The sequence below is a fragment of the Pterocles gutturalis genome, unplaced genomic scaffold (assembly GCF_000699245.1).
Source record: "Pterocles gutturalis isolate BGI_N339 unplaced genomic scaffold, ASM69924v1 scaffold8330, whole genome shotgun sequence".
NCBI lineage: Eukaryota > Metazoa > Chordata > Aves > Pterocliformes > Pteroclidae > Pterocles > Pterocles gutturalis.
In genome coordinates, this window is record NW_010143646.1 from 48,191 (window position 1) to 70,905 (window position 22,715).

Here is a 22,715-nt window from a genome sequence, read left to right on the forward strand (position 1 = left end):
GTTTCTTGCTTGGAAAGAACGATCTGTGCAGTTGCGTGGTTACCCGTCCTCATGCGCTTGTTGCAGAGCTTGTGCTGCTGGTGGTGGTGGTTGCTGTTGTGGTTTTGGAGGGGAGGGGGGCAGGTCCACCAAGATGTGCCAGGATAAAACAAAGCCTTCCTGAAACAATTTGCTTTGCAGAACTCCAAAAAGGGAGTTAAGTGAAGAATTCTTAGTGTGGGTTTAGCAGCAGTGGTGTGGCAGGGTGTTGTAGGACAGCACAGGGGCTTTTCTCTCATTTGATACTCTCGTTTTGCCGTGTGCACTGTGCCTGGTGACAGAAACACGAAAACGGGAAAGCCTGTGATTTAGTGTTTTAGTGGTAGCTGCATGCCATGCGTAGTAATCTGTTCCTTGAAGCAAAGGCTCTAGACGTGTGTCTCTTCAGGGGACGCCTTAAGAAATGGTTCCCAGACTGCCTTCTTTTTCACACTGCTGTCTAGGGGAATAAGGCACTGAGTGCCAGTTAACCAGATGCGGATAACCTCTTTCTTCTCTATGCTCAGTCTGTAGAAGAAAGGGTACTTATCTTCAACAAATGTTCACGCTTGGAGGAAATGACTAGGGCATCCGAGAGCATCCCTTCAGATTACTCACGTGTGAGAGGAGTTGTGCCTAAGTGGGCGCTCGGCCCACTCCGCCCTGGGTGGAGCTCAAGGTCCCAGTGTGATACGGTTTCTCTGATGTGCAACATCTTCTGGTGTTAATGTTCACTGGAGGCGTGGAAGCTCAACTGGAAGGAAAGATAGACAAAGGGGGATTGTTTGGCTTTTTAATTTAGTGGAAAGAATGGGATTTTAAGGAAAGCACTGCAGATTTGCGTTGTTCCCCTTATTGACCTTCATCTCTTTAAAGTCAGGTCTGCTTGCAATAGTAACGTGCCAGCTACTTCTAGCTGCAGCAATCCTCTGGGTTGGGATCATCTGCAGAAACATTATAATGTGTGTCAGGAAAGATGCAGTAGAGTCAAAATGTCTTTTCTGGAAAACAGTGGCTTTCTAATGGACACTTAATTTCCAAAGTCACCTCTAGGTCTGTGGGGTGGCTTTGCTACATGGACAAAGAAAGCTGACGAGAGACACTCGGATATCTTCCATGTGCAGAGCTGGGGATGCAGAGTATATAATAATAATAATGTTGAATGCAATCTAGTTCTGGCTTCGAAGAACATCTCCAAAATTACATCTTATCTGTTTGCTGTTGTGGCTTAATTGTTTTTTTCTTCCCCCCACTTGTTCTATGCCAGTGATGAGGTAAAGAAAAGTTTATCGTGGCATGTATTAAAATCCAAATATTTATTTTTCTTTCAGTTTGGAAACAATAACAACTACATGAACATGGCAGAGGCAAATAATGCATTTCTTGCTGCAAATGAGGTAGATGTTTTTCTTTTTTATCTATGCTCATATTCTGCTGTTTGCTGTGATAATTTAACAGACTTTGAATGGATGAAGAGTGAAGTGCCGAATTTCTGTGTGTTTTATGGAGCACAAAATAAAGACTTTAATGAGAAAGAAAATAACCTGACAGCTCTTCATTACTAGTCAATTTAGCTGTCCGTAAGGCTGTTACTTACATAGCATGTCAATAGAAACAAATCTGCTTTATGTATGAAAAAAATTATAAACAGAAGGAAACAAATAAAAAGCACAGTCGGTGTACACATTGAAAGCAAGCTCAGTAATAGTCATTACTAGCTGATGTGCTAATTTCTGTTATAGATACAAACATTTTAATTTGGGTTCTTAATACTTATATTAGTTAGAAAACCAAAACCGATTTTATTGCCTGAAGTGTATGTGCTACATAAAGGAAACTTCAGACCAGGATCAAGAATAAACCTGGGGGCTGGGCTGGTGGAGGATGTCTGGGTTGTGGAGGTGATGTGTGTGATCACTGCCTTTGAGCATGGAGACAGGAGAAAGGTATGGCAACTACTGTCTCCATGGATTTGGTGCCGTGGTGCTGCCAGTTAATAGACCATCAATGTGTGGATACCAACCCCAGCTCCAGACAAACACCTTTTTGCTCATCACTGAAAACCAGCAGCTCTTATACCAAAGGGAAGGATGGAAAGTTCAAGATGCTCTATCTAGTGATGTGCATAGCAATATGGAGAGCAAGAACCTATTTGTATAGGGTGCATGCCATAAATGATCTTCCCAACATGAGGAAAGGTTAGAAAACTGGGCAGTCTTGATTTTTGCATGTTTAAATGGTGATTCAGTCATAGGTATTCTTGCACATTTTAAAAAAGCGATTTCAAAGAAAATAAACAGAAAGGTGTAACAGTAAATATGAAGGTTGGAATTAAGAGTCGTATATTATGAATCATTTATACAATGGTCACAATCTCTTTTTACCCAGCAAGACTGCTTAGATAAGGGAATGCTGTTTGGCACTAGCTCCAGTGTTATTTGTGATAATGAACACAAACCCCATCTGTAATGACAACATGATGTTTCTTTCTGTAGAATTTCTTTCCTACATTTGAATCAAACATTGATGAAAGCTCTGCTGCCAGCAGCTGTTCAGAGACAATTTAATTCCAGCTGTGATAATTCACCGTGTCAGACATTGGCTGTTATATGTTGATACAACAGTTCTCCAGATTTGCATTTTTATCAAAAGGAACAAATGTTTTGAACATTTCAGTACAGATGGCATTTAACCATGCACACAGTGGTTTTTTTTTTGTTTTTTTTTTAAACGTGTAAGATACAAATATTTGAAAAGTTAATAACATTAAAAAAATGTGATTGGCAAGATAAATCCCACAAATGTTGTACCATCTTTTGGTCATAATGGCACCTTTCTGCAATCCCAAATTGCGTACTATTCAGGCACTTTTAACAGACTGAATAGCCCAGTGATTTGAATTTAAGACTACTTTACTAAGGGGCTTGCTTTCTTCTTAGATTACAATTGTTAGTCCGTTATATGTTTTTAAAAAAAGATATATACATATTTGGACAAGTCATATTGTGAGAATTAAATTCATATTTAAAAAGATGTTAAGGTATTCTTCAATTTACTCTCCCATTTGTAGTAAGCTGTAAGTATTAAGATGAATGCTGCTTTTTTAAATATATGGTATTATGATTTAGCTGCACTATATCCTTAAACAGTCTTCCTAGAGTTATTCTGTTAGATGGGGGGAAAAAAGCTCCAGCTCTTATAATGACTACCATCTCATAAATACATTAAAAGAGGTTCAGATGTACTATAATAATACTGATTTCACTGAACCCTTTTGCTTGAACAAGGAATAAAAATATGATTAAGTGTTAGTGTTTGCATTAGAGCATGAGCCTAACTTTGCAATTACTGCGTTACAATGTATTTAACTATAGTGCTTTTGCATGAACATGAATGTACCGTTCTGGCTGTGGTTTTGGGCCTGAGCGCTGCTGAGCTAGGAGCCCATTTTATTCCTGTAAATAATGCCTTAAGAGTGTAATCCTAGAGCACATTCAGGCTGAGAAGCCACACATTTGCTTTATGTTTTCTGTCTCTATGTCATGATTACTACGACCCATTTTAAAGTACCTTAAATATTTATTGAAATAATATTTCAAGCGTTAATTACAGTGGTAATGAAAACAGCCAAATGCCACATATCAAGAATGAGTGTTTATCCGTATTGTTAATGTGATATGTTAGATTTCATTAAGCAGTAATGGGGTAGCAAATGAGTCACAAATTACAGTTGCATCTGTTACTAGACCACATTAGTGCCAAAATAACTGCAAATGCAGCCATAGGGTTATGTTCATTAGCCAACCACTTCTCCTGGCCAATCCATCCTTTGTGTTTGCGAACTAAAGGGTCCACAGGAAGAAAAAATTCACACCTTTTGTACTATAGCAGCAGGGAAGTCAAACGTCTCCCTAATCCAGGCCCAGCTTTCACATCCAGAATTAAGTTACAGTCTTGCAGATCGAGCGAGATGGGGAGAGTCTCGGCAGACTGGCGGTACTGCCGACTGCGGCAATCTGGGACCTCATCATTTCTGGTGTGAGACCAATAATGACAGCTGACAGGTTCTATATGCAAGCAAAGGTTTTTCTTGTGTTTCAGTTTCCATCTTCTCTCAAGCGGTTATTAATTTATATCATCATTAACAGTTTGAAGGATGACAATTTGCAGTGGTTAATGAGATCTTTCACTGAACATATCATTTTTAAATTAACTGGCATTAAGTCACTCTTTCAAACAATGTAAATAATACATAAAACAGTTCCCCCCCCTCAATTCAAATCCTGAACTAATGCAAACAAACAAGTCCCAGAGCAGCCTTGCATGTCCAGAACAAGACAAGAGTGCCTATTTTAGGATTGCCAACTGCCCGGTTTGATCAAGACAGTCCTGATTCGGGTACATTTAAAATGGCCTAATTTCAGCCACTGAATTTCTGTTATTAAGTAGCAGCGGACCTGAAATAATATATGAAAGTTCACTTAACTTGCAAGAAATTTGAATAAGCGTAGCTCATTTGTTTCCCAAATACAAGTCAGCAATGTTTAAGCCAGATACAGACTCTACTTGAATAAAGATTATCTTTGACAGACACATGCACACGTACGAACACGCACGAAGATAACTGGCAGTAAATGTTTTGCTCAAGGCATCTTAACAGGTGTTTAGTTTGTAACAAACCTACTGTTCAAACAAAGCTGGCTTGCTTCAGAAGGCACTGGAAGCTGCTGTAATCACCCTCACTCTTTTATTATGTGTCTCTCCTCCAAATTGCAACCCTTGTTTAAAAGGATGCGTGGTACTTTTGGGATGGAAAAGAAAAAAAATAAAGACTAGAATTATAATATTTCATGTTTATTAGTGGATAAAAGGAAACAAGAGATGTGAAATGGTCAGTCCTGAATTAATGTTGTGTGTGTGTCCTACAAAATTGTCAGTATTTTATGAAGCATGAGAGTAATGTAAGCTGTTTGTGCTGTTTTACTAACGTATCAATAAAGTGGCAATTTGTTATACAGCCAAATCCAATGTAGCTGATAGTCAGACTAACAACAAAGACAGATGTTGCTAATTAAGCACGCATTAAAAAACTGTTAATACTGATACTCCATTAAAACCATATGATAATGAGACTTAAATCTTTAATCAGAATGATCTACAAACCCTTTTAGTATAAAAAACTTTAAAATTTTGTTCCATACAGAGTTTGCATTTGAGAACAAACCAAGATTTGGACTGCAGGTCTAGAGGTGGTTGCTGAAGACAGTGTGCCCTAACATGGTTTGCCTTGTCCTGTCCTTTTCTAGCAGACATTTCATACGCCGAGCCTTGGGGACGAGGAGTTTGAAATCCCACCCATTACCCCCCCGCCCGAGTCAGACCCTGCACTGGGGATGGCAGATATACTGCTGCCCTTTCAGGGCCTTGGTGACCAGCTGCCTGCACAAGGAAATGAATTTACGCCTCAGTTTCCCCCCCAGAGCTTGGATCTTCCCTCTATTACAATATCCCGAAATCTCGTGGAGCAAGACGGCGTCATCCACAGCAATGGATTGCATATGGTAGGTCCGGTTCTTTGTGTGTTTCCGTTGCCTAATATTGTCTGTCAAAGCATAGTCACCTGTGTCATCTACCAGTTTTACTTGACCTCTCAGAAAGGCTGACCAAGCATTTACCAGTGTTCTGTATGTGCAGGTGTGTTCTGTGTAAATGATGACACGCATTCAGTGTTACGCAGCAAACAATGATATCCTATTATTCAGTTCCCTAAGGTAGTTGGCAAATGGTTAAGGGTTTAATATGGGTGGATTCAGGAAGATAAACACGGTCGTTAATGTACAGTGCGATGCTATACTGTGTGTGAACAGGTCTCTTGTGAAGAAGCAGTCAGGCTTTATAAACACAGAATTTTAATTTTGGGAATGGACTTGGAAGCCCATTTCCACTGGCATCAGGTGCATACCAAGTGCTGGTAAAGTTCAAAAATGTGTCATACAGTTGACACTGGTATCAAGAGTTGATCGACCCTTGTGTTGGCCAGAGTGAGCTACAACATTTAGAAGGAATTGCCTGTCGGTATTTCAAGAGTAGGAGCCACATTTGACAGCCATCAGGATATTTTGAAAGCGCGGTATTGAGAGTAGCTCAGAAAGGGAGCCAGAGACAGTGTGCCAGCAGTGAAAAAACCATATATTTCTCTGTATTCCTTGGGCTAAACCTTTATGAGTGGAAACTGTTTTGTTTTTTTTTTTTTAAACTCATAATAGAAGTGATAGGGATGTGTTACTTTGACCATACTCAGAAATACAGGTCCATACAAAGACTTTGTTCTGTCCAGTGCTCTTGTTGACCATAGAGGCTGGGCTAGGGTGGGCTTGTTCTCCCATTCCTGGGCTGTTTCCGAGCCCTCCGGAAAGGGGAGGGACGATCTGGCCATGGGGAAGGGCTGAGTGATGGGGACTGTTAGGCTAATTCCAGTGATCATTCCTGTTAATTAGAACAGTCAAAACCAAGGCTGTAAAGAGCCTTCTCCGGAATCTATAGACCCTGTATGATTATGATCTTAGTGTGAGGGTATGTGGGGCAGTTTCCACCTTTTTGTCGTATTTCCCTTCCAGTTTGGGGGATCTCCCTGCTTGGGTTTCTCTAAGGTTTGTGCAGTAACATTCATACTCCCAGTGATGAGACACAGCTGTGAGTCATTTTATCATACTTAGCATTTTAAACTCAATGGTTACAATTAGAATTTTAAACTCAATGGTTACGATTAGAATTTGTCTTCAATGTTCAATACAGAAACTGAATGTTTAGCTTGAACACATTCTACATCAACTATATTTTTTCTGATGACCTGTTTTATATAGGACTTTTGCTTAATGTGGTGTAGAGAAAATATAGATTTACTGCTGGACTGTAATAAAGGTCATCGTGTTGACATGTTATGATTTCATGTAAATCTTTTCTTTATTATTCTGGCAAGTGAAAATTAATTAAAGATTTATGAGTCAACACGCAGAAAATATTTCTCTGGAATTCTGCAGGCTGCTGGCTTTGTTGCAAATTTTAATATTACCTTTGAGGTCATGAAGAGTAGCTAGCATTAATACAGAATTAAGCACAAAGTGCTCACTCCTGAGGAGGCACAGAATTCAGTAATTCCGTAGATACAAAGCAGGGACTGCCTACAACAGGCCTTGACGGATATGGTACTTCTTTTCAGATCCCATTTTGCATGGGATTTTGTATGCACTGGGCATGTTGGGTCACTACTAAAGAAAGATCAGATTAATAAAACCTGAGAGTCAGGAATGTTATGCCTGGAAACTAAAGTAATGGACTGTGTGCATACTGAATCCAATGAAACTGGCTCAGAAATATGTAATAAATGTCCTGATTTCAGCTGGGACAGAGTTAGCTTTCTTCATAGTAACTAGTGTAAGGCTGTGTTTTGGATTTGTGCTGAGGAGATGCTGATCACATTCTGACATTTATAGTTGCTGCCAGGACAGTCAAGGACTTGTCAGCTTCTCTGCTGTGCCCGTGTCTGCAGGGACAGGAAAAGCTGGGAGGGAGCACAGCCCCGATTACTAGCCCAGGATTTGACCTTAGGTTGAGGATTGAGACCCAAATTGGCCAATGGTCTATTCCATGTCATGCACATCAGGCCCAGTAAATAGATGAGGGTCGGTGGAGAAGTCCTCGCTCTTGCTCCAGGTTGTCTCCCTCTGAGTCACCCCTCTCTCAGGGTTGTCTCAACCTCTTGGACACTCGGGCTCTTATCTCTGTTCTGTGAGTGCAGTTTCAGTACTCTCTCTGCTCCGGGATCTTTAGCAAGGAATGGGCTGAGCCTTGGTCAGTGGGTGGTGAGCAGTATCACTGTGTATCACTCATTTGTATATTTGTATATATGACTATTATTGTTATTATGACTTTCAGTGTTATTTAGTTATCAAGCTCTTCTTACCTCAACCTATGAGTGTCTCTTCCTTTTACCCCTTTAGTTCTCTCCCCCATGCCTTGAGGGGGGAGGGTGAGCGAGCGGTGTTGTAGTGCTTGGCTTCAAAACCAGAACAAAATATTACGGGCTGGATCAGTCTTGTGTTACCTGTATGACAGTCCCCTCAGTGGTATCAAGTGGTCTGTAACCTGACCCAGTTTTGCCTTTTAATTTTGCATCCTTTCATGGAATGTGATTCTTCCATGTGTAAGTGCTGTCACCTTAGCAGTTCCAACCAGAAGAGGCCTCCTGGGTCGATACCTCTTTTTTCATCTCTTCTCGCACTGGATGAGAGGCTTTACATCTTTTCCTTTTTTTTTTTTTTTTTTTTTCCTAGACTGTGCAATGTAGAAATTAATGGAATAGCTTGCATTGACTTCAGTGGTAAGAAGTCTCAAAGAGAAGATCTAGAGAAGCTTATGCCACCTTATCCCAACAGTCCCGTAGTATTTTCTAGGGTGGTTGCCAGTTCCAAGCTGAGGGTTGGGAACTTGTATGTAGTTTTGCTGCAGAGAATTAGGAATTGTGTGATTTGATACAGAGGAGCTACATAGGGAGTTTCGTGTGTCAGACGCTTCCCCACAACTGCTTGGTTTGTTTTATACTGTGATATGGAGTGACCCCTGCCATTGTATTTGGCTCAGTAGTCTTTTTCTCTTCTGCTCATAAATGCTGGATAGTTTCATGAAGTTTAAAAACATTAACAGAGGGTTCTTGCATAGGTTTCCCCTGAACTCGCATAGCTCTCTTTAGTACTCAAATTTTCCAGCAGTTAATCTGTATTTCAAAAATAGAAAATGAAAACATTATATTTTATGTGAAAAATGTGCACTTCATTAAACTGGTAAATATTTATTAATAATATTAGAATTCATCTTTAAATTAGACATTTCGTGAATTACCTTGCCTTGGAGCTATAAAAACTTTATTGCAGCAATAAAAAAAAATGTAAAGGAGGCATTTTGACTATGAAATTTCATTTCATGGTCAATTGAATTTACTATATCTGAAAGAACTAAAGATGGGGTTGTAAAATAATTATGATGTTCGTATATACTTACAGAACAATGTTCTTATCCAGCAATACTAGGATAGTCTTATTTAAAGGCTGTATTAATAGTGTGTTGCTAAACACTAAAGCTGCTTTAGCAGAATACAAACTTAAATTATTTTAGTATGAATTGCATTGAGTTTATTGGTTACCTTGTGAAGCATTAGAGAGCTTTACTGTAAGCAATATTTAATTTAGATAAATGTAGTCCTACCCCGTTGAAAAGTCCAGTAGAAGAATTTCACCTTGAAGAAATGTCATGAGATTTTAAATCACAAATGTTGAAAAAATAAAATGGGCTTGGACAGAATTATGATTAATACTGTGTGTCTTTGGCTTTTTTCTGTGTGCTACCTGACATGTTCACCTATAAACTTGAATGCAGAATCGCCAGAGGCATGGTTAAAAATAGGTTATGTCAAGGTTCTCCTATGTCTCCCTTAGGGTATGGAGTTAGCTAGGTACCTCGTAATACTTCTGCAAGTATCTCACGTATTTCCCACAGGAAGACAGGGAAAAAAAAAAAAAAAAGAGGTCATTCTCTTTTTAACATATTCTTTATATATTATTATGTTGAAAAAATCATTCACAGTGCAAAAAAGATATTTATTATTGGAATAAATGTGCCTAGCAGCTATTAAAAAATCATATTGATGAGTTAACAATTGTTCATACTGTGAAGACCAAGGTAGGGAGTTTTCCAGGTACACAGGAGCTGGATCCAGGCATGCTGATTATACTATGGCAAGAGTGACAATTTGTCACAATGGTGATTAACTTCATTATTTTTGGCCACAAACACATTTATCTTACTTAACAGTGTTTTTCTACGTTTAAAAACAGCCAGCAACAAAAAGAAGAGATAAAATGGAGGCAGTTTTATTAATTTTCATATTTTAATATATGCACATAAAATCCTGGTGCTCAGAAATGAGTCACTGAAAAATGGAGTGCTGATGTACATTTGACTTCAAAGAACACATGGATTTACATGATGCAAATATTATCCCTGTAAATACTGGAATACAAATACATGGAAGTTAACAGCGATATACTAATTAAAAATCAACGTGCAGTATTTTATTTTAATGCTCTGTTTTCTGTTGAGCTGCCCATAGAAAAAATATTTTAATCTGCAAACTGTGGCAATTCTGTAAAACTACAACTTGTGCTCCTGAGGGTTCCTTTTTTTAACACCTCTCTATAATCTGCCCAGCCTGCTGAGTAGCATTGACATCAGTAGTACATCAATTTCAGAAAGTGGATTATTTTTACTAGACAGCTATTGTGACATATTGGGTCAGTCATAAATGAAAGATATTCATGCAAGCATGCAATACTTGTAATGAAGTCTCACTCTGACCTTCTGTATGATTGATTCTGTAATTTAGTTTTCTCAGGCAGTGCCTGAAATGAAATGAAATCATGTTGAACAAGTTTTGAATACCCACAGTGCACCAGGAGAAGAAAAATCTGCAGCCCCAGAGGCTTGAGCGAGAGCAGCTGAACGATTTATCTCCATGCTATTATAGCCTTTGCCAGCATTCAACATTTCTTTTTATTTTTTTTTTCTTATTTGGCTTAAGTACTTAATTCTGCAGGTAGCTGTAAATGGGAAAATAAAATGCTGTTCAGATTTAAAATGACAGGACAGGAGTATGTGCAGGGGACTGATAAAATATCTTGAATAGAACTGACCTTTCATGTAGCTGAAAGTTACTGGGGGATTCATCCTCATAATTACCATATAGATTATTTTTATTTCTTTCCTGCAATGAAACATTTCAGAGAGCAGTAGTGCTGATTGAATGAAAATTGAACTTGTTAACATTCTTTTCAGCTTAGCCTGTTGTACATAACAGAAGGTTAGCTTTGATGAATTTCAAAATTCTCTTTCTGATATCCAAGAAACAGACAGTAAAATAATTGTCTCTTTTCAGTCTGATTTTTTCTTTTATTCAAAAAAGTACAGATGTTACAAAAACAGACTGATAATTTTACGTATATTGCTCCCTTTATTACTCATGCTGCTAGAGAAAATGTGTTCCCTATTTGATGAAGATTTGAGGCAGTTTACATTTTATAATTGTTGCAATGCTGTCAGTGCGTTCAGGATTCCGCCCAGATAAGGCTAATTCATAGTGGAATATGCTCATCTTTAATTACATTAGTACTCAGGAGTGGCACTGTGCTCAAGTCAAAGGCGTGATGGTGACTATTGCTTTTATTTCAAGAAGAGACTTTTTAAAATAAACAGCTCAATGCTGTGGCTTGAAAGAGCTGAGTTGCAAATTCAAGCTTGTTAAAGGCTCAATGCAACAATTATTATTAATGTTTCAAAACAGTGGTGCCTTTTACTTAAACGTCTAAATCTCTTTTTATAATTTAAATTCCCCAAAATTACTAATTAACTTTCAATGAATAGATTAACAGCAGATTGTAAGAACTAAAAAAGTTGTTTTAAAATTGGCAAAAGACAGTTATTTCACTGCTCTCCTGCCTGTGTGCCTCTAATTTATATGTTTAATTTGCCTTTACAAAGAAACTGATTTGTAAATCTTTTACTATCCAGTCTGTAATCTCCTATCTAGAGAGAATGGAGTAGGTTTTCAATTAATACAGTGTTATAACAACATTGTTTAATGTGTTGCAGATGAAACAGTTATTTCATGGGTCATTAATGTGTTTAGTGCCTGGAACAGTCTGTTAAAACAAGCCCTCGTTATTGTTATGAACGTGTTTATTGTCATCTTTAATACAAAACACACAACTAATTCCGGAAGGTTTTAATTATACGTTTGTAGGAGTAGCAACTATTCTTACTAGAAAGAGATATTATCTTCAGAGTTTTCTTCTACATTTTCTTTGATTAGTATGGTGGATTGCTAAACTCAGGTTTTAGGTCAACAGTGTTACTCTGGTTTGTACTGGACTTTCCCAGCAGAAGCGGTGGCTGTTATCAACGCTGTTTTTAATAAACTGTGATACCAAGAAAAATTAATCTCTAAATTAAGTCATCCCAAATTAAATGATGCTCCGGTGGCTCCGATCAGTGACATTTGGCCCCATACAGAACCTTCCAAATGGTGGAGGATGTGTTGTAAAACTAGACCTTTAGGACTCCATTGGGATTTTGCTGCTCCGGTGCCGTTCCCAGCTCAGCACTGTGGCACACCAGTTTCTGTCTACAGATCTGAGCTGTGTGCTTTGCTGATGAACTTGTTAGGCCTTTACAGAGTCCTTTGTTTTAATTGGCGTATAGTTAAATATTTTATTCTATGTCTAAGGACGTAGTTGTGCATTTTTTAGTTACCTTTCAGAGGGCGGGTGTGCACAGCTGGTGGGGCCTCAGGGCAAGGTGGACAATGGGCTGGAACGCTGGGGGCGACAGGCAGCAGTTGCCTCTGCACAGAAGCCACATGCTACCACTTTAACGTGATACAAAGATAGTGCTGGCCTGATGATGTGCTAAATAATAGGGTTTTAAAGAAGAGAAATATGCTAACATTAGCAGAACAGTCTGAGAAAAAAAGACTATAACCATTTTATATTAATAATACCTAAATCAAGACCCATCAGCTCCAAAAATATTGTGAGGTGCCATATGAATGTGTGGATACACCCCACTGGGAAGGCTGTCAGGAACTGGAGCGGAAGCAGAACCTCTGATATTCCTGAGAACTGAGCATGGAAGGAGTGTGGACATGTATGACCATGGACAGCAGCTGTGCATTACACCTGGTGATGGCTTTAAAGTGGTCTGCCTCTTGAGTTTAAAATCAGGTGTGAGCAAACCCTGACCTGATGCTTTCTGAAGCCAGCCAAATGAGGCAGATGCTGCAGCTGGTCTGGGTATGTTGTACCTGGCCAAAGGCTTTATTGGGTCCAGCCACCCTTGTCCTTGGGTCATTTGAAAACTTCCTTTGAAATTCCTCCTATTCGCTGCTGTTACCACCTGTGTTTCCCCTTGGACAGCTTACCCAATACGCAGCTTCCACTTCAAGTTCTCAAGCCATAAAGAAATGCTAAGTCTCTGTAGAGTTTTAAATTATTCTATGTTGCCAGGTAGCTGAAGAAGAATTACCTGTCTCTGGTAGTATAAAACATGAGACCTACTTTTCTGATTTGCTTTCAAAACCAGCAACAAACAAAGAAAACCCAAACAAGAAAACCTGTTCCCCAAAAAAATACCCAAAGGAAAAAAATACCTCTCCCCCAAAACATAGTAACCAACACTTGTAGCAGTTTTTAAGCAAACAAATGCCGTGTAACCCTCAAGTCCTCCCCCTCCCCAAATTCCTTGCACATTTTTTGTAACCTTTGATAATGTTTGTTAGTTGTCATGCTTCCTTGCAGTCTCTCCCCACGTTGCTTGCTGCATAATAAGGACCTTTGAAGTCTGCCTTTGATTTGGTCACTGAAGCACCTGAAGTTGTAGAGGTTGTCTAACAGCATTTATCTGACATTCTAGGACTTAATTTTAACTCTCCAGGGTTTGTTTGCACTGAGCCTTTGCTGTTTGCGTACAGCATACTGCTAATTTGGAGAGAAGCTCCTGATGCCAACAGACTCGGCAGATCAGAGCCCAGATCTGATCTGAGTCACACGTGTATTGTGATCATGCTGTTGGGTACCTTGTCCAAAAGGGGTGTGATTCAATATGCTTTAAAGTATGGTAGATGTTTAGGGAGAAAAGAGTGGAGGATCTGTTTTCAAATGCCTCTGTAAGATGGTGTAAAAATTAAACTATAAAGAAGTGAATTAGGTGATGCTAAAGCACCAGCAGCAGCCACTGTGGGCGGGTGGATGGCTGTGGCAGGCCTATGGTGCTGTCCATCTGCAAGAGCAGAGGCTATTCCGGCGTAGAAGGACTGGATACACAACTGAGGCCACCAAGAAGCGTTATCCTGTCAGCCCACTTTGGGGACCGCATGAGGAACCTGCCAGGTCATCTCTCAGGTGTGGTTTGACAGGAAAGTTAAAGGGGTAAGAACAAAGTTCCCAAACAGCAAAAGCCCCAGGTGGGACATCTTGGGTAAGAATTACAAGCATTTCAGAGAAAAGTCTTCATCTCTTAGTACGATTTTGGCCTAGCTGTGAGTTTTTACTATTTTTTCACCATGTAACGCAGCATTTTGTTCGAACGAGCTGAGCACGCTGTGGGTGAGCAGTACCAGCACGCTGCAGAGGGGCCCCGAGCCGTGGCAGTCTGGCAGGTCCCAGGCCGGTCAGCCCATCCCTTGGCCCCTTCTTGCTGGTAATCTGAGGTGGTGCTGCACTGCCTGGCCTCAGTGTGCTCCTGCTACCTCATCCCCAAATGTCACTCTGTAGAAGAAATGGTTTTAACGTGTGGTTTGGTGGTCTCACAGCACTGTAGCAGGCAGGGCTGGATGCTCTGCAGGAGGCTCTGCGCTGCGCAGGGAGCATGGGGAGCATCAGCCGTGCAAGGGACCACTGCAGACATGGTTGCAGATCAGACCCCAAAGAAAAGCAAGGGACAGTAAATCAGAAAGATTCCAGTAAAACATGTTAAACTAACTTGAATGTTGCAGCTGTCTAAGAAAATTCTATCATCTAACAGGAGATGAATTTCCCTAGACATGTGAGATTCCCAGAACAAAGGAGATACTCAGTTTGAGGAATAAATCAGTGGGCCCTTGTCTTTGTCAGTTTTGTTTCTTCATATTCCTTCTCTGGCTTATGTGCTCTGTCTGTGTGAACCGAAAACATACATTTCTGATGTATTGGGACTGGGGGAGCACACAGACCAAGAAATTGTGTATTCTTCATTTTCTTCAGGCAGCAGAATGTGCGTAAGCCTGCTGTCACCAACAACCTTTTAGATCCAGCTGCAGACATAATTTTTTTCTGAACTGACATGTACAGTTTGTTGTAGCCTTTATTTGGGAATTGAACTAGGTAAAGTTTACTTTTCTACAGAGATGTGAAGCAAAAACACAGGAGTTTTCTCATTGCCAGAAAAACGAGGCTGCTTCTTGTAGTGGATCTTCTGATAACTGTGGTTTGACAGATCTATTACTGATGGCAGTATCTGAGGAGGGGAGAGGAAGGACACTTCTTCAGTGGTGGCAGTACCAAGTGCAACTGTTTTGTATTCTATTAAGTAAGGTTTTAATCTCTGACAGAGAAAAGCATCCTGTTAGTTTGATTTGTTTTGATTGGCAGTGTATCCAATCTTGAAAAAATTTAGATTAATGGATTCTTTTATCTATACTCTACTTATGGAGAAAAAGAGTGTTGAGGATTTCCTCTAAAGATATGCTGACTTGGCCAAAAGTAAAGGGAGTAATTTACAGGCAGGGACAACTCAGGGTTTCACTCTTTACATTGCAGGGCATTTGCTTCAACTTAAGTATATCCTTTAAAATATTACATCAGCTTATGTTTCATTGACAGTGACAAATTCCTAAGGCAATAGAATGTATAATGTTTTAAGTCAGCTTCTGAAATCAGGGCACAGTGAGTGTAACCATAAATGTTGGGTTTTGCGTAGTTATTTTTGTTGGCAGATTTTTCACTTACCTTTAAAAAACTAGCTCATACAGTATGGGGTCAGATCCCAGCCCCACATCTTCCTGTTGGCACTTCCATAGGCTCAATCCTGACGTGGCTAGGAGGAGTCTTAATGGAGGTGTTGCCTATTTAGATGACTGAAGGCTGGAGACACTGATTTTAATCAAGACTTCAATATTACTCAAAACGTCCTAAAAAGTAATTTTCTGGTTATATTTTTAAATATTATATTGAATGTTCCTAGAGATTAAAATTATTTCAGGGTAGAAATCCAGGATAAAACTACTGTATGGAAATGATTGTCAAAATGCAGGGTAAGTGGAAATTAGGGCATCTCTTGATGTAATGGCTGGATGCATTTTTCTGTCAAAATAAGTACTAGCTGTATTACTAACTGTATTAAGTACTGGATGCTTAATGAGTTGATAGCAGAAGAACGATCTATCTTTTATTACATTATTTTTTTTTTCCCTTAGTACTCAATGGCATGTTTCACTTGGGCTGGCTCAGGTGCAGTAATTGTTGTAAAACCATTTGATAATGCTGTGTAAATTAAAGCGTGGGAGTTCACACATTCTTTTTTTGAAGTCTCTTTACTCCATTGTTTGTTTTCCAGTGGCTGTTGAGGAACTGATATTTTATCAATTTTTGAGAACTTGTACTTCTAGAAATCAAAGTAAAATAAGCCATGTATTTGGCATATGCTGTGAGACATATGTCCTTTGGCAATATGACTGAATATGACTTTTCTGGCATGACTGTCTAAACAGATTAGAATAGTTGAGAGTAGGATAGTTGGACAGACAGATATCCTTTGATGAGGCCTTCTATGCATCAACTGCTGAATGTCTTTATGAGATGTGCTATGGGAGCTGTGCAAGAGAGTGCTGATAGACAGCCAATGTGCCTAGATACAGTCACCATTAAGTTGTTTTGAGAAGGGGGAAACATTTTGGACCATATTTTGCTTTTTTTCATCCATACAGTATAACTGAAGAGACCAGTGAGGTGCCTGGCATTCCCCTCATTAAGTGTCTCTCTGCCTTGGGCTTTTTGTAGCACTCATGTAGGATAACAACAGAGAGGTCTGAGACACAGTCATTGCAGTCTGCAGAGGAATCACACAAGTTATTGCTCTTTGGTTTTCTGTTTCACACGTTGTGTCCTCGTTTGATTGTCATGCTCAGTAAAGCAGTGGTTGAGTTTTGCCTGACTTGTGTTAAAATCACCGCGTTTTGCCTAGCTTCAATCCAAGACTGTAAAGTAGATCAGGCTCAATCAGAACGTGATTCTGTCTGCTTGAGAAGTTCATGAATTTTTGTCAGAACTAATCTGTCATTTTTGCATAATGTTACAAAACTCCTGAATGCTCATAATACGTGTGGATCACTTTTGCTTCTGGTTAAGTTTATGTAAAAGAGCTTATGATATTCTCTAAAATTTTCACAGTATTCTCAGTGGATTATTTTGAATACATGAGCCTTTTCACTTTTCAATTTTCATGTAGTAATGTAATTATTATGTCATGTGGATGTTTTAGTGCACTTATATTTCCATGCATGCTCCTGATATAAGATGACTTTTTTTGTTTCTAGGATAAACTTTTTGGTTCTGTATTGGTCTTTGTAGTATAAGGGGAAAAAATAAGAGTTAAGATAGTTGATAGAAAATTAGTTTTCTTGATTATAGATTCCTCCTTAGAAGATTTTGTTTGTTCAGGAGCTATATGCAAATGCTGTGGACTTTACTATTTTACCTTCTTGCTACTTGCCAATCCACGGTACAAACATAAAAAAATGGTTTATTCTTCCTTGTCTGAAAGCTCTTCTGTAGGTACCATGGGTAGTTGAGGCCCACAACACTGTACCACAAAGTGAAGAATTAAATTCCCATTCCTTTCTTTGTTATTTTTTTTAAATGTTGATTAGGCAGAAAACTTAAATCCAAAGTGCAGAAAATATATTGTCTGTCATTATCATATGCATATACAATGTAAATGATAAGAGACTGGAAATTATACAAAATATTTCCTCTTATATAAGATGTCTTATCTGTTTGGTGCTAGATAGCCAGTTAAAAATATTGTTTCCATTTCTAGCTTTTACTGAAGTTTTTGAGATTAAAAAAAAAGCTTAAAAAATTAGGAAAAGATACAGAAAAGAAAAACTGGAATTAAGTAAATGGATGTAAAAAACCACACAAGCATCAGTGTCAGGAAAAGGGACAGTTAAGAATTCATGGGCTTGTGTATAAAATTAGATTCTGGGTCAGTGCAAGTCAAGAGAATTTAGTCTCAATAAAATCATAGATGCAACCGAAATGACAAGACTTGGAGTAAATCATTTGTAACCCATGTCATCACATTTTGTTGCCTTGGAGTAAAGGCTGGAAAGGCCTGTATTGTGTGACAATCAGGAGAGAACAAAAGCTAGCCTTTAGGTTTCTTCACCTCCAAGAAAGTACTGCCTGCAAAATAACGAAGAAAGTTTCTATGAGCGAAGGTCATTCTGCTGATCTCCACCTTTGCTTTACCAGCAGTTTTTCTTCATGCAATAAAGTGATGTCTGTAAACTGAGTGGGGCAATATGCAGAAAGGGATCTTCTTTTACAAAAGACTCCGAATGACTTCCAGATGCAGCTGCCAATACAAGTCACAATCAAAATGACCCTGTAGTTAACAGCAGTAAATTTTCACAGAAAGGTGCCCTGAAGCAAGCGAGTATTTCAGCCAGTAAGTCTGATGGTTTGATCTTTCTGTATCAAGTGCTCCACTTTTGGCACATGCATTCATCTCTGAGGATCTACACTCCTTTACTGAAAATATCAAAAGCATTTAAGAAGTAGGAAAAGCAGCGTGGTGTGGTATGAATGATGAGCCAAGCTGGCAATGGCTTGGAAAGCACGAGGGAAAATGGGGGCGAGACCTAGTGCACAGGAGCTGGTGAGCTTGTGGGGTCGACTGCATCTGTACTGGATCCAGGCCCAACACTACCTGGACTTTTGTGTTAGGAAAGATTTCTTTTTTCTGTATAGGCTTCAGCAGAGAGAGACATGAGTGCCAAATTCGGAATTAATAGGATTTACTGCTATAGGGGAGCAGTGTAAGCTGGATGAGGCAGGGTGGGCATCTTCTCTAACACGGGTATTGCTGCTTTGTACGGCTGCTCTTGCCCCATCCATGAAAAGGTTTTCAGGAGCACAGAAACACTGCCTATGTTGAGGAAAGAGTCATAAAAAGTAAGAGGAAAGTCAATTGGTCTAAACTTATCTCCATGCTGACACAGATTTTTGAGAACTGGTTTGGGCTCATCCACGCTTGCCAAGAGAGCACTGGGAGGGTCAGGCCCCATTGTGGCAGTGTGGTGGCCGGTTCGCTGGGCTCCCAGTGTTGCTGTTCTGTGTCATTTCATTAAGGATCATTGCACCTGCTACTAATTGTGATGTGGGTTATTAATAATGAAAGAGTTTTCAAAATCAAATTTATTTCTCATGTTTCTGTCTGTTCAAACAGTGGCTACAGATGAACTGGGTTGCTGAATCAATTTGTGAGCTATTTATGCTCTTCACTTATTAACTGTTTTAAAAATCTTTTCTGCGTAAATGTTCTTTCCTTGTGTATTGATCTGTGTGGTGTTAGAAATAACAAAACTGAGTTCTTCACAGGCAGATTCCAGTTGACTTTACCTTCAGGGTCTCACTTCTATTTATTTACAAATGTGATAAGTGTTGTGCAGGTGTGGAAGACATAGTTTGTGCCCTCCAGAAACAACAGAAGCAAAACCATGCAAGCACTTGAGTTTCTGAGACATAAAGTACAAGAAAAATAAAGTTGGTGATTGGTACATAGTTTGCTACTTCTACATATGTTTGACTGTTAGATTAAAGATAAAAATGTGTAGTTTTGTGTGGTACTCATGAACAAGGATTTTTAGGAGTGATGAGGATTACTGGAACGGTTCGCCATTGTGCTGCAGTGTCTGCACTTGAGAGCTGGCAGGGCAGTGTTCTTTGTTTAAAACGACTTTAAAGTCACACTCAGACAGGATTGTTTTGTACCTACAATTGTTACTAGTAACAGCTAAGAATAACTGAGTGTCAGTAAAGGAAGATGCTTTTCTCTATATGTATCTTTCCCCCTGCACCAGTTTTGTTTACTTGCTGTGTTTAATTTATTAAAATGCATATAATTCTTTAAAAATAAACAAAATAAACTGCAAGTTGACAGTGTCAGTTCTGTAAGCCTGTGAAAATAACTTTGGTCACTGCTAACGACTAAACAATGCTTCGATCTCTTTTAGGATCAGAGTCACACACAGGTTGCCCAGTATCGCCAGGATCACGCTCTGATTATGAGATCTATTGTCCATATGACTGATGCTGCTCATTCGGGAATTATGCCTCCCTCTCAGCTCACCACCATTAACCAGTCTCAGCTAAGTGCGCAGCTGGGGCTAAATTTAGGAGGCACTAATTTGCCACACACTTCTCCCTCCCCTCCTGCAAGCAAATCAGCCACTCCTTCCCCATCCAGCTCTATAAATGAAGAAGATGCAGATGAATCAAATAGAGTAAGTTATTCCATGTGCCGCAGTAAGCTTTCCATGTCTATGTGCTATATTTTTATGAATGTGACAGTCATCTCAATGTGGTCATATAAAATACAAATGTTACTGTATAGTGGAATATGATTCATTTGCTGTTTAGCTTCTTTGCTTAAGAAGTTTCCATAACACCTCCATAATAATAAATGTAATAACATATATGTATTTGGTCTAATACATTCATAATTCATTTCAGTTTTTATAGATCTGGTGAATCTCTTTACTCATCAGCTTTGGACAGTTTGGTGATTTTGGTATTCTCTGGAGTCATATAAAATAGAGATACATTTAGACAGAAATAAAATAAGCTTTCTTCTAACTGAAAGTTTAGTTATTTTACATTTTGCTTTAAATACATCTATTATAAAAGGAAAATTTTGTCAACAAAATAAAGCAGAGATGTTATTATGACAGTTTATTTAAAAGGCCTAATTTAGACTGTTCCAGGAAAGGTTTTCTCATTAAGTTAATGGAAACTGTGCATATGGAAAGATCATTGTCCAGCATCCTCAAAATATCAAAGTAAAATTACTATTGAGTGGTATATTTAGAGCCACTTTATCGCCTTGCTGCAATAATCTGTGCATAGCTCAACAAAAGAGGGTTTGGGACACAAGGAGCACATAGGGACCTGTGTAATCCTGGCTGCGCTGCTCCAGGGGTTCCCAAGTCCCAAGGAGGGAGAAGTTGGTGTGGGGCCAGCGCCTGACAATAACACAGGGTCTCCAGCACTACCGCATGGGCCCCCAATTGCCTATTCAAAATATACTATAGATTAAATCTTTTTTTTTTTTTTTTTTTTTAATACAAATTAGCATTGGGGTGTACTTTTTTCAGGTCAAGCTCGTAAGATTAACTTTTTGAGCAGTGCTTGCAATGAGTAGTAACTGTTCATGCATTTAGTTCTGACAGATCTGATGAGATTAAGCTGAGACTAAGTACTATTTGGTAGGAGAAAGCCTTGCACAACAGGACTCTCCAAAATGTTGCTTACATAGTAGCTTTATCCATATATTATTAAGCCAGACTGTCAGTAATTTTGTGGATTTAATCTGATTTATTTCATGCATATATTGATTGTTCTTGTCATTACTGTTTCTTAGGCTACAGGAGAAAAAAGGGCTGCCCCAGATTCTGGCAAGAAACCCAAGACTCCAAAGAAGAAGAAAAAGAAAGATCCCAATGAGCCCCAAAAGCCAGTGTCAGCATACGCCCTTTTCTTCAGGGATACACAAGCTGCAATTAAAGGGCAGACCCCAAATGCTACATTTGGAGAGGTTTCAAAAATAGTGGCATCTATGTGGGACAGTTTAGGAGAAGAACAAAAACAGGTAAAACATTGATGCGGGGTTGTCTCACAAGAAGTAAAATAGTAATCCTTGTAAAAAAATCCTCCTACCTCTGCTCTGAGTGGACCATGCTATTTGCTGATGTAGACCTCTTACTCTGTACACCTACATTGATTTTTGAACTTGATGAAGACCTGGCACCTAAAAAGCATTTTGTTATAAGAGCCAGTAGGTAGTATTATATGGTCGTAGTCATCTTTAAATTTTAAAGGGCAGCTTATAAAAAAGCTCCAGTGACATTGTCCTAAAGTCCTGTTAAGACCATCTTTTGATGATTCCTATTTCAAAGCTCTTGTTTCCTATTAATCAGAAGTTAGAAGAGAAAAGGGGAAGGTACAGCACATTTACCATTTTCCTTTGATCTGCCTTATGAATTTGTTACAAAGTGTGTTGATTTCCAACCTTTGAAGCCAATCCTCTGTGCCTCATTACACTGTCGTGTGTGAAGTGTTATCTCCAGCTCAAACTTGGTACAGAATGATGAGTTTTGTTCTTCCTTGAGGGTTATTCTTCTTTCTATACACATGTAACTCCTACACACAAATTGAAGGGGAATAAAAAAATAATCCTTTGAGGGTGTTTGCCTGTTGATACTCTGTGCAGCTCCCAGTAACGGTAAATGGAAGCTGCGATGGAAGAGTAGATTCCCATATAGGACACCTTCTGGCAAGATATGAATGATTCTTGTTTGTGAAGTACATTTGGAAGCTTTTAGTCTGATCTAACAGATGACGGTGAACATGATTTAAAAGTGAACTTTGAATTTACTGATGATAAAAAAATACAGATTAATTCATTTTAGCCTAACTGTTCTGGTTTAACTCAATGGGATTCTCTTGTATTGGCTTTGGGGAAAGCCAATAGTAAAGCATTTGACACAGTCTCCCACAGCATCCTCGTGGCTAAACTGAGGAAGTGCGGTCTGGATGATAGGATAGTGAGATGGATTGGGAACTGGCTGGAGAACAGAAGCCAGAGAGTTGTGGTGAATGGGATGGAGTCTAGTTGGAGGCCTAAAGATTTTTTTTTTTTATGTAGCTTGAATATTTGTTTAAAAAAAATTGCGTAGGCATTTTTGCCGTTTTATACTACTTCAGATACTTTTTTAGCATCTGAAATACTCAGTGTTCTAATATCCCTGTTATTTAGAGACATTAAAATATCAT

The 22,715-nt window shown here is 39.0% G+C and overlaps 1 protein-coding gene across 1 annotated transcript in view; it reads left to right on the forward strand.

Moving 5' to 3' along the window:
* The window catches only part of TOX3 (TOX high mobility group box family member 3), a 54,410-nt gene that overhangs the window by 27,192 nt on the left and 4,503 nt on the right, over positions 1-22,715 (forward strand). The window contains exons 3-6 of the mRNA XM_010084821.1: positions 1,350-1,415; positions 5,325-5,579; positions 19,898-20,167; positions 21,304-21,531. Coding sequence (XP_010083123.1) covers positions 1,350-1,415; positions 5,325-5,579; positions 19,898-20,167; positions 21,304-21,531 — 819 coding nt within the window. The remainder of the gene's footprint in view (positions 1-1,349; positions 1,416-5,324; positions 5,580-19,897; positions 20,168-21,303; positions 21,532-22,715) is intronic.